The sequence below is a fragment of the Ptychodera flava genome, chromosome 14 (assembly GCF_041260155.1).
Source record: "Ptychodera flava strain L36383 chromosome 14, AS_Pfla_20210202, whole genome shotgun sequence".
Lineage (NCBI taxonomy): Eukaryota > Metazoa > Hemichordata > Enteropneusta > Ptychoderidae > Ptychodera > Ptychodera flava.
The window spans coordinates 2,069,332-2,089,781 of NC_091941.1; the positions used below are offsets into that span (position 1 = coordinate 2,069,332).

Here is a 20,450-nt window from a genome sequence, read left to right on the forward strand (position 1 = left end):
TAATGATAGTCAATATACTTGGTATACAGATATATCGAATTGTACCATGTTTTTACAAAAATCGTATATTTTCAATTGTTTTTCAATCTTTTCTTTGATTTTTGCATCATTTTATAACTGCACTAAATGCTTCAGTATCTTTCCAAAAACTGAGTAGCCCCCAACCTTTTTCCTCTCCACAATTTGAGCAACTCCCCTTTGAGCTTTTTAATTTTTTAGAGTGAAACCCCCTCCCCCTCGACTTATGACCCCCAGGCCATAATTAATGACAACTTCCTTATATTCTATACATTGCAGCATCGATACATGTGGAGCTTGGAAAGTACACATTTGCTTTTCTTAGAGTTCTCAATTCCTCATCGCAATAATTTTTTCATTCTAGGATTTTGGTTACAAACTGAAACATGTAACATTTTTACACAGGTACTCTTCAAGTAATGTCCCTCAGGCATACATGTAGTTTGGAAAATGAGAATACCGGTAGATCAGTGTACCTAAAAGTGTGCAATTTTAAAATGAAATCAAACTGATCCAGCATAACCCTGTTTGAGGAGAGAAAAAGGTTGTAAAGTTCACAAATTCAAGTACTATAAATCTGACATAGTTCTCTTGCGCTATCTTAAATGCATTGTGAATGCTATCTATATTAATACTATGTATGCATGCCTGTATTGTCAGTGCATTATCATCAGCCATTGAGAGAAAGAATCTTAAAGTGTCACAATAAGCAACATTGAAAAATGGAGTGACCGAATCTGGCAAATAAATGTAGCTGTATATTGTGATAAAATAGCACCTAGAGTTTTAGTTTAGTCTTCTAAGGAACTCTTTCATATATAACAGAAACAGACTCAGGTGAACATCATGGTGTTGCCTTCATATGTATTTTATTTCAGTTATTATGGCAAATCTATGATACAGATATCGGCAGGAAGGTAAGATATTACAGTAGATGTATCGGTAGTATACAAGTTTGGATGGTCCTAGAATGGCTGAATTCAAGTAAGTTTACAAGGAGTCCACAAAGATCTCTTCAGGCTGCATGTTGAATTCCCGTGCAAGTAAAAAAATCTGACAAACATTCCACACCAATATTTGTTTCTAAGCCTCATATCCTAATGGTAGTCACTGTAGGGTGACAATTTTCAGTGATCTTGATCTTTTACACACTACATTAATACAACATAATAATGCATGTCGTCTGACTACCACACAGTTTTCACACAATTCATCTTTCCATTTAAAAACTAATCTGTTTTTTTTTACGTCATGATAAGTAGTGTGTTCATGTACCAACACTTGGGGCTGTGAGAGGTCATTTACAAGTTGGCATCAGCACTCAGGAAGGTCATCGCACTATCTCTTTCTTCTACCAGCTCCTTGGCTGTTGCATCCATCTTTTCCCTGGAGAAGGTGTCAATTTCGAGACCAGTAACAACTTCGTATGTGTGGTCTGGTAAAATCTTGCATGGGAAACTGTAAATCAGTCCTTCTGGAACTCCATAGGAATTGCCATCAGATATGACTCCCATTGATACATATTCATCCTAGAAGTAGATTGTACAAGTATGAGGATATATACTGAAGTACGAGCAATCAGATGTAGAACCTTGCATCTTGTGCACAAGTTTGGAAATATAACATCATATAATACATTTATACATGTAGAATATCAGTGCTAAGTGTGCTAAGATGAAGGTAGTTTGTTCATGTATGAAATAATATTTGCAATAAAACTGAACATACTTGTGTTATGTTAATATAAACAGAACAGAACACTTTCCTTCATTAGAACTGATCATTCATTGAACTTAGTTGTGATGAAAGAAAAACTGAACGAAGAATTCTTCATCAATCAAATTCTGCTGCACAGACGCATTTATACATAACAAAGGGAGGACAAATTGATATGAATTGAAAAATCTTTGTTACAAGAATGCATACCGGAGGGGTTCCACACCACAAGTCTTTAACATGGTCAACGATGCCCTTGGCAGCTGACATAGCACTTGACAGTTTACGAGCTGCAATCACAGCAGCCCCACGTTTCTGCACAGTCTGTGAGTAAAACATTGACATAATGTTATCAAATCGATCACCTTGTGTCTATTAGTGCAAGATACGGGGCAGATTAGTATTCATTTACGCAAATTATATTAATGACCATTGCTTCAGCATTGAAATTTTATGCTAATGATTTTTATCAATGTGGAATATTCATGTGCCCCAAATCCTGCATTTTATACCTTGTGTGGGTCATGAGGTTATCAAAGGTCACAACAATCAACTGCCAGTCAGTTGACATGAATATACTGACAACGTATTCAAACAACTCCCATGGAGACGTCATGAAAATTGTGTCTATGACAATCACATTATAGGCCAATCAAAGTTCACACTGTTTTCAGGGTTTTACATGACGCAAGATATTGCGTCTCTGACGCATAAAACCTCGACCCGTACACTAAAAAAATAAATATTGCGTCCCATGGGACGCAGAAAATAAATGCACACATGCACATCCATACAGTCACTGGCCGTCCCTCCATGAAATGGAATGTCCACACATTTGCAAAGATCATTGGTCTGTTCAAAATGAAACTTCCTTATTTGTAAAATCGCGGTACTATGACGCATGATAGATTTCGGCTGCTGTTTCAAATTACCAATCGAATACCTTGTAACATACATCACCAACGGTCAATGCTTATCACATGTATCATGAACGCGTTCTGATATTGGGACTGCTTTCGCTGTGAAAACCGCCCTTTGATTGGACAATTGTCCATAACAAAGAATCAGGCATGTTTTAATCATGGCGGTTGCAAAACAACCATGTCAGTCCGATCTCAGGAAATTCTTTGGCGGTAGTGCTGGTACCAGCAGAGGCCGGCTTCATAATTCAGATACGGTATCGGAGAAAGCAGCGACGCCAGGCGATTCGGATAAAACTGATGGAACCCTATCGAATTTGCCAAAAAGGGCCGTACATTCCAAAAAAGTTGGCTAGACAAGTTTAAATGGTTGCGTTATTTCCAAGATGGAAATGTAATGACGTGCGACGTATGTATGAAAGCTAATTCAAAGAACCCTTTTACAGATGGATGTTCTAATTTTCAGAACTCTACCCTTACTCGTCACCAAGATTCAAGAAATCATGTTCAGAGTATCCAGATTCTGTCATTGAAGTCTAACTTTGCCTCTGCTTGTAAAGCCGCAGATGACTTGAAGTCCCGAGGTCAGAGCGATAGTATGAAGTCGTATGTCGCCCAGTTGCATACCGTTTACCTCATAGCAAAATGCGATCTCCGGTGCGACGTGTTTACAGATTTAATGCATGTCCAAAACCTGAATGGTTTGAATATTGACTGCTATAAACGACCTCAAATAGTCATGGAATTTGAGGAGTGCATCGAACGCGTAATTTCAAAGTCTCTGATGGATAGCATCAGTGCAAGTGACTACATTGGTATAATGTTTGACGAGACATACGATATCACAATTCACAAGAAACACGCCATCTACGTAAGGTACATCGAAAATGGCGAAGCGATGGTTTCGTTTCTAGGTAATAATATCACAGACTGTACCGCTGTTGGAGGTGAAACTGCACTGATTGACTATTTGATTAGAAAGGGAATCTGCGATGAAAATATCCATAAAGTATACGGACTTGGCACTGACGGCGCCGCTGTCATGACGGGTCGTTTGAATGGACTGGGCGCTAAGTTGAAAGGCCGTAACCCGAATGCAAGTACATTGTGTTGCTCTTAGACTCAACCTCACTGCATCTCAAGCCGGCAAAGAAATAGAGTACTGCAAGGAGTACCATAACATGATTCATTCTTTGTACAAGTACTTCAGCGACTCTTCAGTCAGATATGACAAACTGAGAGAGATACAATGTATACTAAATGGTAAAGCAAAACAAATCACAGAACCAACATCGGTACGTTGGTTGTCAGTAGAATCTGCTGTAAAGATGATATTCACTGCTTTTCAGCCCATTTATCTTGCACTACAGAGTGATAAAAAGGGTGGTAAGGCTGACAGGCTCTTGAAATTTAAGTCAAACTCCCTGTTTGTGTTGTTCTCTGCACTGCTAATTGATGTTCTAACAGTTATTGGAATAATCGCAATCATACCAATCCATGGTCCAATAACACTAGGTCAGAATTTGTAAGACAATAGTTGTAAACATAGACACAAAACAGCACAGAACATACAGTAAATAGTACACAAATATTGAGTCTGACTTTTCAGAAAGACTCAGTAAACTTGTCTCATATCAGGAAAAGTGTGATTCTACCAAGGAAACTTTAAATACAATTACAATTCATCTGTCCCATGTGAAAGGTGGTTTCTCAGTGCAGAATGCCATTAAACAGAGGGCAAGGAACAGGCTGAACCCTCTACGACTTAACAGGTTGATGTTTATCAAACTAGTTGGTCCTGTAATTGACGACTTTGATTTCATGCAGGCAGCCAGGTTATTTGATGAAGGAGCTGTAGGCAGATTGTAAAGAGTTTGTAAAATGACCATTTCAGTGGTACATGTCAGTGACAAGGTGTTTTCAGCATACTAAAGTCACCAAACTTTGAAAAAACTCTGTTCAAAAATATCTTACGTCATGTAAAACACTGTGATATAATGCATATTTTATGATATACCACATTAAAATACTTCATGTTGCTGTCATGAAAACCAGTAATAAAAAGTGAACTGTATCATTACCTTTGTGTAGTGTTTTAAGGGAATTAAGGCGGTTACAAAATTGTCTTTTGATACCCCCCTCCCTTATATCTGAGGACTCCCAGATTTGTAGATGGGACCCCCTTGTTCAAACATCTTGCATCCCAGGGACTCCCAGAAAATAAAATCACTGTAAAACCCTGCTGTTTTACTAGCAAAGGTCAAATCACAGACATTGAAATTATTGACACAAAATTAAAGCCCCAGTATTTGTAACTTTTAACCTTTTTTTATGTTCGAAATTACATATTATTCTCTTACATCCATCGTGAAATGTTGTTCAGTAAAGAAATAAGCCAAATTTGTGCTCCTGTAGTGACATACAAACGCTAGATATTGCCGATCGAGTTGGATTGCCGCGCGGGTTTGTTGACAACTTGTAGGCTGTACACGTGATCGAGAACGCCGATACTGATGACATCATCGAGCCTGCAACATTCCTGGGGCCTTGCCATGCCACGCCACACTGCCTAGGCAATCGCCCATGATCGCCGGCTGAATGACCTGCGAATGGTTTTATTTTGTTCTTCTCCGTTCAAATACGTACTGGTACTGTGTTTCAGAGGATACAGAACTTTGGCAGAGGAGGCTGACATTCTATTCTGGTACCGTGTGCGTTATACACGGATCATTCAAACTGCAGTCGGCAGTGCACCGATGCGCACCCTGCAGTTGGTCACTCAGAACTCCGGGTACCGATGTAAAATCAATACGACACTATATACACTTGGCTCACTTCTGTAGGCAAATAGCTATCAAAATTGAGTAACTTGAAGTAATAAATCTCAGCTGATTGTCGCTTTAGCGTCAAGGTAATTCCGAAATCGAAGCAACATAGTTTGGCAATGTGTGGTAGGCTGTCGAATGCAGTGAACGCGATGGCCTTTGGCAGCAAGTAAGGGAACCGTAAGTATTATGACCTGGGGGTCATTCAAAAATTGAAAGTTATAAGGGGGTGCTCAAAATGTTTTTTCTTTGTCTTACTCTGTCCTCAATGATATAATGATTAGTTTATTATATATATTTTACTCTGATACATATTAAATAAAAAGAAAATAAATATAACAGTACAAATAAATATCAACTAGATGAAGCAAGGCAAAAAGTACAAGTAGCTGCTACTACTAGCAATACCTATTATGAAAGAGAAGATAGTGACGATGAGAATGATATCGTTGTTCATGTACGCAATGGCACCAGCGACATTAAAGATGAGGATCAACAGTGGTGATGATGATGTCACACAGTAGTTTTCTGCAGTCGTTACCAGGGTTGGAAGGAGAGGCTGGGTCATGGAGAAATGTTCTCGACAGATATCACTATAAGTGCAAAGGATCTAGGACAAAACTGAACTGTTGTGAATTCATCATTTATATTATCATATTAGAAATGTATATTTTATTTGACTTGAGTTCAACAACCACTTGGACATTTAACCATACCATACTGACATGCTACCCATCCAAATTTAACAATACTATATGGTCGGGGACTGGTTATTAGGTGAGCTTTTATATTGTTACATGCGCTCAGGTAAGCCAAACTTTCTGTTAGAGAGGGGGTTACTCAAAGTCATCATGGTTGGCTGGGGTGTGACTCAAAATTTCGGAGTTTCAAATGTAATTCCTCCGACCCCCAGATCGTAAATAATGACGGCTCCCTAAACAACTGTGAACGCCTGAGTCAGAACGATCGGGACCAGTATACGCACTGCTGTATCTCAGCGAAAATTTAGAAAAAACAATGGAGCTTCTGCTAAGAAATTTACAGACTCTTGGCTCTTGATGCATCAGTTACTGAACTTCTATACTGGTAAAAAGGCATTCTGAATACAGCGGTAAATTTCCTCCCAAACGAGAAAGAATAACACGCGGGCATTCTGCAATGGACGCTGTCAATTTTACCTTGCTGCAGGCCCCACACCAATCTCGGCCCGACCCCGCTGCACTTGTACAGTCTACTACCTCCATGTAGTACAGCCTTACAGGACTAGTAGCCGGCCATACACACAAAAAACAACGTCGCAGTGTAAATCCGAGGTCAGAACCGTTGATCATAAATTTTCAGAACCAGTGATGTTTAAAAGTTTTGTATTGATCTCTTCATTTAGGTTTATGTGAATGACTTTCTCATCGAGCTGCGTCTATAATTGTCCCGGGCATTGTCCATGCAAATTTGGGGCCTGCTTTAGCTCCCTCCGATCGTCTGTAGACTACAGCCAAACTCACAGTCCTGAGCAAATTGTACAGTTGTGAAAGTCAGATATGTATCATGAATTTTATACAAAAATATATAAACAACAGAATCAAACCAAGAGGTTAGTTAGGGTGCGCAGGGGACGACTTTGCAGTGAGGCCGGGATCTCTCTTGTGTTCGAACTTCTAAGCTTACAATGCCTGCAGAGCTCCATCGCATCGCAGCTAGCCGATACTTGTTGTACTACTGTAGTCCTTGTGAGGATTAGATACCCGTTACGTTCGATATTATTTTGAAATACTTTTAAATTTAACAAGTAAGACTTTTGTACTGCATTCAAATATAATTTTTCCTTTCTGAGCGTTTTCAATTACGCCGTACGGCAACGATATGTGAAGTTGATAGGCTGTGTTGCCTGCAGCGTAGCCTGGCCGTACACAAAACTTCGTTTGAGTAGACGGAGCAGAATCAGTCCCGTCATTTATTTTCAACGAAATTTTCATTATACTCCATAATGGAAGAAACGACTAGTTCAATGATTACAATGGTGAAGTGTTGAATTTTTATTCATATATGTTTTTCTCTCTCAAGTCATTCAGCAAACTTGATCTCCGTACCATCGGTCACAACGTGCAGTGCCTTGCATTGCATGAAGCTTACAATCGACTGCCTCAGTCGTTAGTTTAGCTGTTCAAGACGTTTGTTTGCACGGCTCATTATAGTCGGAACAATCTGTAAAAACTTACATATTTATATCTTTCCGGTATTTCACCCAACTTTCGCGCGTTTTTAGCTGAGTCTCCAGTTTCGATGGACCAGACCTTTTCGAAGAGCGTATGGTTTCTACGGACGCCACAGTATAACTTGCGTAGATGTGGTTGAGCATGCGCGGTGGTGTGATTACGTTTCGTTTCGTGTGTCAACAAAGCTGACTTCTGGTCCGGACAAGAAGTCATTTTTCACTCCTTTTACTGTTAATCGTGAGGCGGGCTGGGCATGCAAACCATGCGAGTCAGTATTAATTATGGTCTACTTTCACATACTGAGGATGTCATTTTAATCAAAAATATGAAAAAAATTGTTAAAAGTTACAATACTGGGGCTTTAAACTGAATGGCTTGTGGTAAAGCAATAAAGATTCACTAATTTGTACTTTTTGTGGTAATGGAAAACCTGCACAGAAAAACAATGCATCACAGATTCATTATAAACAATAAAATACCCTTTATTATTACATATGTACCACAGTTTACTTGCATCGAAGCGCGCGCATACTACCGGTATTTGCACTGCAGTGCAATACCAAAAACATTATGCCATTCCTTTATGTTAATGAGTATTTACCAATTATGACCCGGAACTATTTATGTTTGTAAACACAAAAAATGTCGTCTACAAGATTTCGTTTCACTTTGGTTCGATGCTCGTTATAGTAAAATGCACGACATTACCGATTAAAAACTACGACAAAGAAAATTGCATGTACTTATTATAGTTTGAGGATGATTTTTATTATCCGCAAGAGCAGTTTGTTTGTCAGTGAAGCCAAAACATTGACAACGGGCGACGTCCGTTTCTTACTGAAATCCAGTCATGACATGCGACATGCGAGCTGCGACTTCAAAACTGCGACCTGCGTCCTGCATAGGGTTAGTGTAAGGGTTAGGGTTAGGGTTAGGGGTAGGGTTAGGGAAGTCGGACCCCAACCAGAAGACAAGTTTTGAGCCTTGCCTCTCCCCAAAGCCGCCGGCCAGGGCAATGTTGGGCCGCCGGGAGCCGACGCATCTCTGCGGCTGAGCGCCCACTGCAACCGTACCCCGAAGTCGGACCCCCGACGAGAAGACAGGTTTTCAGGCTTGCCTCTCCCCAACGCCGCCGGCCAGGGCAACGTGTAGCTAGGGTTAGGTCGCAGATCACAGTTTAAAGACGCAGGCCGGGGACGCAGGTCGCATGTCGCAGGTCGTGACCGGTACCTGCGTCCCCGGCCTGCGTCTGTGATCTGCGACCTAACCCTAGCTACACGTTGCCCTTGCCGGTGGCGTCGGGGAGAGGCAAGGCTCAAAACTTGTCTTCTGGTTGGGGGTCCGACTTCCCTAACCCTAACTAACCCTAACCCTAAACCTACCCCTACCCCTAACCCTACCCCTACCCCTAACCCCTAACCCTAACACTAACCCTACGCAGGTCGCAGTTTGACAAACACGCAGGACGCAGGTCGAAGTTTGAAGTCGCAGGTCGAATGTCGCATGTCATGACTGGATTTCCATAGTTTCTAAAAGTTTTCTCACCGGACATTCCCTGTTTACAATAAAAAGTCACTTTTACATGCAGTTTATTCTGTGCTTGTGTGTCCTACACGCTATTGATAACAGAGACTGAGTGAGCGCTTGTGTGCCACGGTTAACACTGAAATTTGATCGTTCGACAAGTTACGTTTGCCGTATCTTACTCTTAAATTTCCCGCAAAAATCATTGAACTGTTATTTGTATCGATCATTTAGAGGAATTTCAAGCTCAAAATGTGAAATAATCAAAAGCGTTCAACGTTCAAAGTTCTCTTCGTTTGGCTATCTATGGCTACGTATGTGTGAGCGATCGCAAGCAGAGTTCAAGCCCTCCGACATTCCTCTTACATCATCCTTGATAAACAAGTAAACAATAGTTTAACCAATCAAAATGGAGGGTGTGGCGGCGTTGACCGATGAAAAGTGAAATCTGATTCGATGCCTCATTACAGTGATGTCAATATTATATAACTCTGCAGGGTCGCCCTGAAGCTTTGACAGATAAGTAGTACGCATGACTAATCGTCGATTCTCTAGATAAATGATGCAAATAACAGACAGGACATATATAATAATAACAGAACCCCATGGCCTGTGAGTGCAAGTGCGCTGTACTAGCGGTATTTGCACTCGTGCTGCAGTGTATTAGGCTGTCCTTTCACGAGCGAACTCCCGCCGAAAACACCGCAGCACTCATGCAAATACCGCTAGTACGGCGCGCTTGCACTCACAGGCCATGGGGTTCTGTCATAATATTGTTTTCTACATTTATAAGATATATATTTGGCTTTGCTAGTATGCAAGGATATATTTGGACATAAACATCCATTTTGCACTGATCAATATTCTCTGCTAACTTATGTCAACCATTTAAAAAATCAATCGCCAACATGAATTTCATCCTGTTCGAAAGTGGATCCTGCAAAAACCTAAACATTGTTGATTTGGCATTTGAAATGGCTGGAAATAGTGCTCATTCAAACACATCTACTGTAAAAACCCTATCAATTTGACCAGAAAAAAATAATTACGATTTTAAATAGAATTATCAGAATGAACAAAGCAACCAAAATATGTTCAGTGGTCGAATTATTTAATAGGGATTTAAACTTTTTTCACAGTTCACAGGTGATATACTTACCATCTCGTTATGAGAAAAAAATTGGGTGGTCGAATTAAAAGAGTGGTTGAATTAATAGGGTTTTTATGGTACATAGCAACCTTAAAACAAAAGCATTACATACTGTGATGAAGTCTCCTTTCAGCCAGGCATCATCTTTTACAGCTTCATAGATTGGGACATGTTTACCATCTATAGAAACGTCACCATGGCGTACATCAGGAAATTGGGTAGATGAGTGATTACCCCATATGATAACATTACGGACTGCATTGCTGGGAACGCCAACACGAGCAGCAACCTGGATTTGTTTTTAAGAACATTCTCAATTAAATTAAACATTGATTAATTTATGTTAAAAATGTAGACATACTAATAAACTGGTAAAAGTATTCCTTGAATGATAACTTCTACAATCATGATAGGAATACTGTCATTGCAATGAAAGATTCACTGGGGCATTTCTTTCAAAATTTTTTTTGGAGAGAAGATCAGGTTATAACTAGAAAGCATTTGCAAGCAAAAGCGAAGTTCCAGAGACCAGAGCAGCGGAAGAAACAAGAGAATGTGTGACGAAGATAGGTGCAGAATGAGTAATATGCAAGCACGTACCTATAGTTAGGGCTGATAGCAGTAACAACAGAATACAAATAAAAGCAAGGCAGTCCGGGGAATTACAGTACACAGATTACAAATGCCTACATGTACGGTAAAAATGCAACAGATACATACGGGGGCAACAACGCACGGAAACGCATATCAGACGAGAGGAGACATCGGACCTAGGCCGTTGAATGTGAAAAACCGAGGCCGCATGCATTTTCATTTGATTAAAAGCACTGACTAAAACAATTTTCATTGCTATGTCGCTGTTTTCACAAGATACTGACCGTTTGATCTTGGAAAGTTGAGTTGCTTTTACGTGCAGCCAACGCATGCGGGTGTGGTGACAGACAGTTCACTATGCTATGCCTAGCTCTGCATGGCAGGGCTGTGTGTTACCGGCGTTAAAAGGCCTTCCACTACAGCCGCGCAGACTGATATAGAAAAAACCGCTGGTGGCTCCTCAGAAATACAGCGGGCAGTTTCTCCGCCGAAAACAGCCGATTTTGAATCCAAAACTTGCATTGATCTTCGTTTTCGAGCACATCCACCTCGCCTAGGTACATGATGTGCCTAACCGCGCTTGTAAACTTACGCAAAGCCTACTTTTCTCTCTCTATGCGAGGGAAGCGTTCGTATCCGCCGCCATTGTTAATCTCATTCAACCCATGAGCACTCGGGCGAAAACCAGCGGTCTAAACCATATGGAAGGCGTATGACATAACAGTATAGCGCCACGTACGGCGAGTATTTAGAGAAAAATAAAAATCAAAAAGCAACAAAAAACAAAGCGAAAGAAAGCTAGAATTATTAATAGCTGAACGCAATATGATAGTTGTGCAATGCAAAATAAAAAATAAATAAATAAACAAACAAGAAATGCCCGTAAAACCCATCCGAGCTGAGCGATGATGTCATAAGCGTGTCGCAATGCATTCTGGGTAATTAAGGTAAAATTTGTGTATAGCATGTTCTATGGTAGTAATACCGGAAATAGAGAAAGAAAGAAAGAAAGAAAGAAAGAAAGAAGGAAAGTGAGCAAAAACTAACAGTTCCAGAGCTGGTCTCTGGAACTAATTGTGGGAAATGTGAGAACTGATGTAAATGATAAGTAAAGCGATGTCATTTTTAATGAAAGTACAGAGGATCGTGTTTCTACGAGATAATAAAAACACTACAGCATGGTAGGCACATGGAAATTAGCACCTCTCATCACCCAAAGCAAAGCAGATGACGATGACCAGCATTAATTTCTGAACATATACCTTCCATTGTTATATGGCTTACACTTGTAACTAGGACGCCAAATTGGCCAAACAGCTAGTTTTCATGCAACGTAACAACAACAATTTATTCTGAATTTCAGTGCAAGTGTGGAACGCTATCCGGGATGCGTATCTGATATACTGTGCAAGACATTCTGGCTATTGTCCAATGGGTCTTTTGAAACTCTTCAAAATATGTGAATGTGCTGAAGCAACCATAGAACACACTAGGCTTGGGGCACTCAGAATCAGTAAATTTTGTTGTGTGAGCATTCCATTGGGTTATATCAGTACATACAAAATTCTATTGTTCTCGATGGCAGATGTATAATAATTGTCATTTATGTGTTAATACCTGTGCTTGAGCTCTGTTCTGATCAAGTCTTGTCATTGCTGTGAAGTTCTCCTTTGGAATTGATGGTGCACACTTGTGTGCAATCAATGCATTTGTGTTTGCTGGATTGCCAACGACAAGAACCTGGAATCAAGTAATGAGAAAATGAAAGATAACAAAGTCAAATCAAACTTAACTGAAGGTGAAAAATCTAGGATGATAGACTGTGGACATGACAAATATCACCATTTATTTAAAAAAGTGGGAAAGTATTTCAAATGTGAAAAGTTTTTGTCAGTTTGACAGGAAAATACTGCGTCTTGCCAGATATCAATAAATGAAAGGAACTGCATTGCAAAGAGCTGAATCACATATCTTGTTCCATGTTTGTGTAAAAATTTTAGATTCAATTGAAGATCTTTAAAAGTGGGACAATTTCTGAACACAATTTCTGTAATTTGAAGAAATTTCAACCACTCACCTTAACAGTCTTTTTAGCAAACTGATCCAAAGCTTTACCCTGACTTTCAAAGATTTTTGCATTGGCTTTTAGGAGGTCTTTTCTTTCCATGCCTTCTCTGCGAGGCATGGCTCCAACAAGTATAGCAAAATCAATGTCCTTGAAGGCTACTTGAGGATCAGCTGTTGGTACAATCTCATTAACCAATGGTAGGGCACAGTCCATCATTTCCATGACGACGCCATCAAGAACACCGAGCATTGGTTGGATATCAAGTAAGAACAATGTTACTGGCTGCAATTGAAGAGGAAAAAAATTTAAAACAACCATCTCCATAATAATGTAACTCTATCACTGCAAATATACGGTGATTAAAGCTGTTTCGACTTTTCAAGATTTTTCAATGCTAAGATATTTTATAGCAAATTTCTTCCATGAATCATATTGTATATACCACATTCGATACAATATTTGTAGAAGCAGTTACTTTTTCAATGAACACTTTCCATCAGATCCTCTATGCTTAATAAAGGGAAGAAAGATCTCTACAAGCTTCCCGCCCACCTTTTGTATATGTATGGTGTTTTTGATTTATGATAATACTCCACCATCATATCCTGAACTCTTTCAGGGTCAGATTTGATCTGCTCCCTTCTACAGGATCTCCAACCATCATCTTTTATTTATAAGTTTAAGGTTCCTTGAACGTACAAAAAATAATAATAAAAAGAACACACCTGATTAGGACCAAATACTTCACCTCTTCCTAATGAGTAGAGGAGGGAATAAGCAATCTGTCCTGCAGCACCAGTGACACACACTCTCAGTGGTTCAGCCTGGAAGTCAAAGGAAAAAAGAATTAATGCAACTTGCAAATCACCAATTTTACAAACTCAAAAATTTTTAGAATTTTGTTCATAGCAAAGAGGCAAAATTAATATTGATATTATGTAAGTATCCAAAAGGAAGAAAAATATTACATTTAGCTGTAACAGATGTGCCATCTTTCAATATGATCTACATGTATAAATATAAATGAAGTGTGTAAAGAGATTAATGATGGTATGCCAATGAGCAAGCAAACACGCTGTCTATGATTTCAGCCGTGAAAGACCAGGGTTTTCAACTGGGGCAAATTATCAGTAAAAATGCACAAGGCTACATTCACAAACACCTTTGGAGGGAATGGGAATCCAAAAAAAATTTCTGAGTTTTCCAAATGCCTTCCCTAACAAAGTCAAAGCATATTTAAATGCCCTCTTCTGACTTGCTATGATTTTGAAACCCCCTTAAAATAACAACTGGCCTGAGTTTGGAATGGACAGATTTTTGGGGTGTTTGCTTCTCTTCCAGGTAAGGAGGGTGGTGTTTTGATATATTTTCTCATACAGTAAAACCTTATCTTGTAGAACAGAAAAGCACTGATCACACATAAAGGTTTGGAAATAGGATGACTTCCACCTGTCAGGAACACTGAACATAATTAACATAACTGTATATGCAAGGGACATTAACTGCACCCTTTGGCTGATTTTTCAGTAAATTTTGTTCTATGTATTAACTGCAGTTTCTTGTTATGCTTCCCATGTGCAGCATGCTAGAATAACAAATAATCTGTTTGGCAAAATACTCTGTATATGTGTAAAGACTGTAGTTGTTATTGATGACAAATGAATTCTAGTCCAGAGCTGAATTCAATTTTAATTAATGTTTCCATAGACACATGGAACAAATTTACGCATGAGCAGTTCTATGTGATCTGGGCTGATGCCTATGGGTGTCAGAAAGTACCTGTATGTTTGTGTATGTATTCTTAACAATAAATACACAACAGAGAATATTTTTTCCATACAATTTATGTTTTGTGACTTTATTTCTCATATCAATCAGGGAGTTTCATTTCAAGTCCCCTTTAAGTCCCCTCCCCCAACATACCTTTTATATTTTCAAATCCCCCTCCAGAGGTGTTTGTGAATGCAGTCTAAAATTAGAAGAGTGTGCAAGCATGTTAAAACATCACTACAATTGTGGTAAGTTATTTCACAAGGCATGGGGTCAGTCTGCATTTGTACACAAAATACAGAGATTACATTTCTATGACTTCGAGCATAGGAGGGTCTATGCTTTGTGGGTGCAATTCACGTGACTAAGGTCTCTACCATTGCACTTCAACTTACAGTTCATTGACCCTCAGTCATTAGCATATAACTGGCTGAGCCATGGTCGTCAAGTTGTCAGCACCGACTTTCGAGAAACCCGAAGGCCAGCTGTGCACTTGAAATCTTTTTTTCTTGGCATATGATATCTCAAGAGCCAAATTCATCATCTCATTTCCGCTGTATCCTCTTTTACCGTTAATTTAGACGGTAACCAGCAAAATTCACAAAGCGTATGATATGCATAAGCAAGATTGCCGGTAGTGATATGGTGATGCCCTACATGACACAGAGCATGGTGGTTATGGAGAGAGCACGCACACACGATCACGAAAGGTCATACCTATTCAGCAAACGGCCGCCGCGTCTACACTCGCACGAAAACAGAAAATTCTAGCACAATCCGTTTTTCACGGGCGTTATAGAAAATGAAAGAACCTTACCATTTTGGTACTTTTTGAAAGGTGATCTGGTCCCTTGAACTTCACGTGTTTCGTAGGGCTTCCCCGATACTTCTGTCGTCTGCCTAAGGATGACCTTAAAAAAGTACGGCGACGCACAAGCCTGACAACTATATCATCTAATTAAATAGTGGTCCGCATATCAGTCTCACCATATTTTTCACTAATGTTACACGACTTCAACATATTTAAAAATACTATTGGTATTACGAGTTATTATTTTATTGCTTTCGTTATGTTTATTGGGCGTAGATATATTTTTGTCGGTTGGAACTACCTTAACAGGAACGCGGATATATTAAAGAAAAGTGCGGTAATGCGGGGGAAGTCATGTATGTAACACGTGAATACTAATTGATTCACGGCTCTGTTACGAGGTGATCAGTGCTGTACTCCGGGCCAGGTCGCAAAATAATTGTCTTGTAAAGTCAAGATGGAGGAAACAGATATCGACGGTAGGAATGAAGAGGTAGGAACATTTTTTAAATACAGCGATCGATGATAAACCCTGTCGAAGTTTGATGCATTGTCGACAACCGAGTCAGTGCTAGTATTGAGTTATATAAAATTGCCCTGGCGCTAGCGCTAGGCAGGTTTTTTGATAGTGTACGCAGAGGGCGCAGTCCTCTTCTGATTTCTGTACAGTAAATTTCTGATTCAACACTTTGAGGTGATGTTGAGGAAGCAATGAATGGTAAGTCAGTGTTTGTTATGTACATCTAAGTAAAACTTCATGAAAATGGGATACTTCAGTGCTTCAGTAGTTTCTCTAGAAAGCTGGATATAAAAAGGAATAATCAAGTCAGTGTGTGTGGAAGGGGGTCATGCAATAATAATAATAATAATAATCTTTATTACCCTTAATCATAATAATATTACAATTCAATGATGAATGTACATCTGAGTTGTGCTGTGATAAAGGGTAAATGGAAACGGAAAATAGCAAATGCTAGTCTAGTCCGTTCCCAAAGCCATTTGATGTTAAAGCAAGGAAACGAAGAAGAAAAAAGAAACTGAAGTATATCGAGGGTAGTGTACATGAAAGTAGTGGGATTGCAAAGTAACCTAATTGTAACAAAGTAACTAAGTGAATAAAAGAACAACTACATAAATAAATATATAACTAAATAGATACATTACGAGTAAGTAGAAATGCGTAAAAAAGAAAACGATAAGAGAGAAAAAAAAAACGTATATAAATATATATATATTTAAATATGATATACATATATGTAAAGTTGAATATAACTCTTCATCACTTAAAAAAAACCCAAAAAACAATCGTCATGCAAAATTTCAAAGGTCAACCATGAAGCTATTAAATCAAATGATATTGACTATGCATGAAATGAAGTCTAGAATCTAACTAGCGGAGATTATAGGGTTGCATCTATTTGTTTTATTTGTACACATGATGTCAAATTGAAAAACAGCCCTTTACTGTAAAGCTCTATCAGCTGTAAACATGTCACATGTTTTTCATAATTGTCTAGAATATAGTTTCTTGTGCTGCTCCCTATAACTAATCAAAATGCTTAGTCTTGTACTTGTGAAGTTGTCAATGCACACTGTATATTATTACCGCTAGTCAGGACTGAACTTTATTTGTCAAAAGAAAAACATTGCATGTTGTGTACAGTGTGTTGGTCGGCAAGGCTGATTCTAGTATGATACTTTGTGTATCAGCAAACATGTGGGAGAAGAATAAAGACAAACCTGTGTGAAAGATGAAACAATAATGAAAATATTCTCAAAAGTTGCCACTATTTATGGTTTCCTAACCAATGCATAGTGCACTGCAGTATTAAATACTCCATTGGCTTGCAAGAATAAAGATATGCTGTATTAAAGGGGAACTTCACCAAAGCTGATTTTTACCAATGTGCCAGCTTTGGGATCACTTATTCTGCAAAAGCCATTTTCGCCATTTATAACTCATGTGATTTTTTACAAAAAAGGGATAAAAATAGTGGCAGAAGTTGCAGTTTAGGGCTTCATCAACTTCATGTATTTTGAATCAGGGGGAAAGTGCCAAACTTGGCGCTTTCATCACATGATATGGCAGGGACCATCTTCCGATGGGTATTGCATTGTCTTTCACCTTCACATCAGGCTGTGCATACTATTGTTTACGTCAAGCAAATATGCCAGCCTGGTGAATTCCCCTTTAATCTTGCCATTTTCTAGAAACCTAAGCAAAGACTCTAACCTAACCAAACCATATGACTTTAAAAAAAGCATCAACATTTTGACTTCCAGACATGATTGCTCGTTTTTAGCTTTGTTAAAAACCAACTTTTGTCCTTCATGATTTGAACATCATTTGCAACATCTTAAAAATCTAAACAAAAAGTGATATCAATATACAAGTATTGCATCATCTCATAATACTTTGAAGTCTGAAATTTATCCATCATAAAATAATGTGAGCAGCTATCATAAAATAATGTGAGCTGCATATGAAGTCAAAGAATAACATATATTACCAGGCAATTTTATCTCTGCTAAACAGGTTAATTTGGGCTCCAGTTTTTTCCAGCATTTTTCTTGTCAACATGTTTTTTAGGAAAACTGAAATACTTATGAATATGTATGGCTCTGATCTTACTAACCGACTTTCCTGCCTTAAACTGAAATTATGAACACAAAAATGTCTTGCAAACTTGTATGAATATATTTCTAGCATACATTTTACAGCAGGAGACAAAAATGGCACTTCCAGTCCCAGTGTGAGACAAACTGACGAGATCTTTTGCATCATCAGAGATTGAATATTTCATATTTTTACAAGGCTTGACAGTTCTAAACATTAATACATTATTCCCTGTACATTTTTCGATTTCTTAGTACAGATTTATAATATTCCTCGTTTAATATCCTTTTCCATACTTATATGACCATGCATCTACTAAATGTGTGTAACCAAATGTATGAGTAAATCAAGTGAGATAATTTGCCAATAACCAGACAATTTTCTAAATCTACTAAGTTTGATAAAATCATTGTACTTCTTTCTTCACAGGCTTTCTTTTTGTTTAGGACGCCATGTACTCGTACAGCCTTTCTGACTGGCATTGGAGGTGGTTTCACACTGGGACTTGCTCATTTTATGTTTTCTAGTAAGTGCACAAACTCACAAATTCACTCCGTTTCCTTCAACTAAAAGATTATTTTGGTAGTACTTCTCAGGCCAAAGGATTACTTCATGATACTCACACAATATTTTTTGTAAAATTGAGTATGCTTTCTTCAAAGGTAAACATGGATCTTACAGTATTCAGTATTACTGCAGTAGACTTTTTAAATGACACAGAGTCTGAAATTTTCATCAAATCACCCAGTCTTAACCTATAATGCCCTTTACATTTTAGAATAACCGATAGCTTATGATTGAATATATATACCTGAACACTTTATGGGTGTTTCAATATTAGTTTCTCTACACACCTGTGACTGAAGATTTTATGGTTTGGAGTGGGTAATACTGTGCCCCTATTTCCTTGAGCAAGAAAACCTAAAATCCATGTTATTCCTCATAGATACATATATCAAGTTTCATTAACCCATCCTATGTCTATCAACAGGAAAGGGAAAACTTTCTTTCATATCAAGTATATTTTTTGGAAATATCATAAATGTGCAGTATTTAAATTTTTTCCTTTCACAATAAAAGCAGGTGGACCTGATGTTGTCCAGTCCAACACATGAAGTTCTTCTTTGACATCAAAGAATGAAATGAAACGATCGCATTTTGCGATCGTTTCATTTATCGTGTCTAAAACTGGGGTCGAATATATGCATGGTCACCAATTCATTCATTCAGTATCTTTCAACATGTCAAACAATATAAGTAGTATCTCATATCAAACAAAATTCATGAAAAATGGCCAACTTTGTTCCTTTAATCAATATTTTCCTTACTTTCTATTCAGGTCGTGTCAAGAGGTCAACAGATCTTGCAGTATATTCGTTTGCAGCCATTACACTTGGAACATGGTAAGAGAATAGGCTTTTTATGGTAACGTGTTTACACTGCAAAGGCATTCAGTGGGCTTGTGACTTAATAATCTTAATAATGGACTTTGACACAATGTCACTGTGTAGTGTACAGACAGACAAAATGGATAGATTGGACTTAACAATGAATCACTTCTCATCCTGAACATTTCTCTCAAAAACCTGACATCCATCATCCACTAATTTTGACAGTTGCAAACAACAAAAACGACAAACAGGACAACAGAGATGGATACACAAAATACAGAGTTCCATCAGTTGTACTGTTCATTGCTATTGATAAGCTGAGAAGTATTACACTTTATTTAATACCGTCTTTTGATTCTTCAGGATGTACTGCCGGTATGATAGAGCCAAGAAAAGACTTGCCCAAAAACGAGTCAAAGATGCAGTAAGACAGGAAATTCGACTTGAAAAAGTACATCAAACAATGTCATCCTCCCCAGAAACAACAGATGCCAAGCTGGATTCAACATGACACTGAGAATTGCAGGGACTGTGTGAAGGACTTGTAAATTTGAGTGATAAAATAATTGAAAACGCGGTACAGAAACTGAATTTCAGACTTTCAAAGACATTATAAGGAGACTCTGAAATGTGGATGTACATGCTGGTCATCACATTTATCAATCTTTTTTCAACCCTCAGCAAAATTTAATGTTTTAGTGTACTGTGTGCTGTCATTAATTTTCGATAACCCTCTGATATTTTCTTCCTCTGCTGAAACACAGTCTGTATCTTATTCATTTGTGAAGTTTCTTGGATTTGTTTTTGGCCCAAACCATCATCAGCATTACCAC

The 20,450-nt window shown here is 38.5% G+C and overlaps 2 protein-coding genes across 2 annotated transcripts; one reads left to right on the forward strand and one right to left on the reverse strand.

Annotated features, from left to right (window-relative positions):
* Positions 1-870: 870 nt before the first annotated feature.
* LOC139148918 (malate dehydrogenase, cytoplasmic-like) lies at positions 871-15,723 on the reverse strand. The gene is made up of 7 exons (XM_070720372.1): positions 15,616-15,723; positions 13,754-13,852; positions 13,038-13,310; positions 12,578-12,700; positions 10,479-10,655; positions 1,945-2,058; positions 871-1,547 (listed from the first exon to the last, which is right to left on the reverse strand). Exons 1-7 carry the CDS (start codon positions 15,616-15,618, stop codon positions 1,320-1,322), a joined length of 1,017 nt encoding a protein of 338 aa, XP_070576473.1. The 5' UTR covers positions 15,619-15,723; the 3' UTR covers positions 871-1,319.
* Positions 15,724-15,987: 264 nt separating this feature from the next.
* On the forward strand, positions 15,988-20,313 carry LOC139148920 (cytochrome c oxidase assembly protein COX20, mitochondrial-like). The gene is made up of 4 exons (XM_070720374.1): positions 15,988-16,102; positions 18,656-18,752; positions 19,566-19,629; positions 19,981-20,313. The coding sequence occupies exons 1-4, from the start codon at positions 16,067-16,069 to the stop codon at positions 20,126-20,128; spliced, it is 345 nt and encodes a 114-aa protein (XP_070576475.1). The 5' UTR covers positions 15,988-16,066; the 3' UTR covers positions 20,129-20,313.
* Positions 20,314-20,450: the final 137 nt, after the last annotated feature.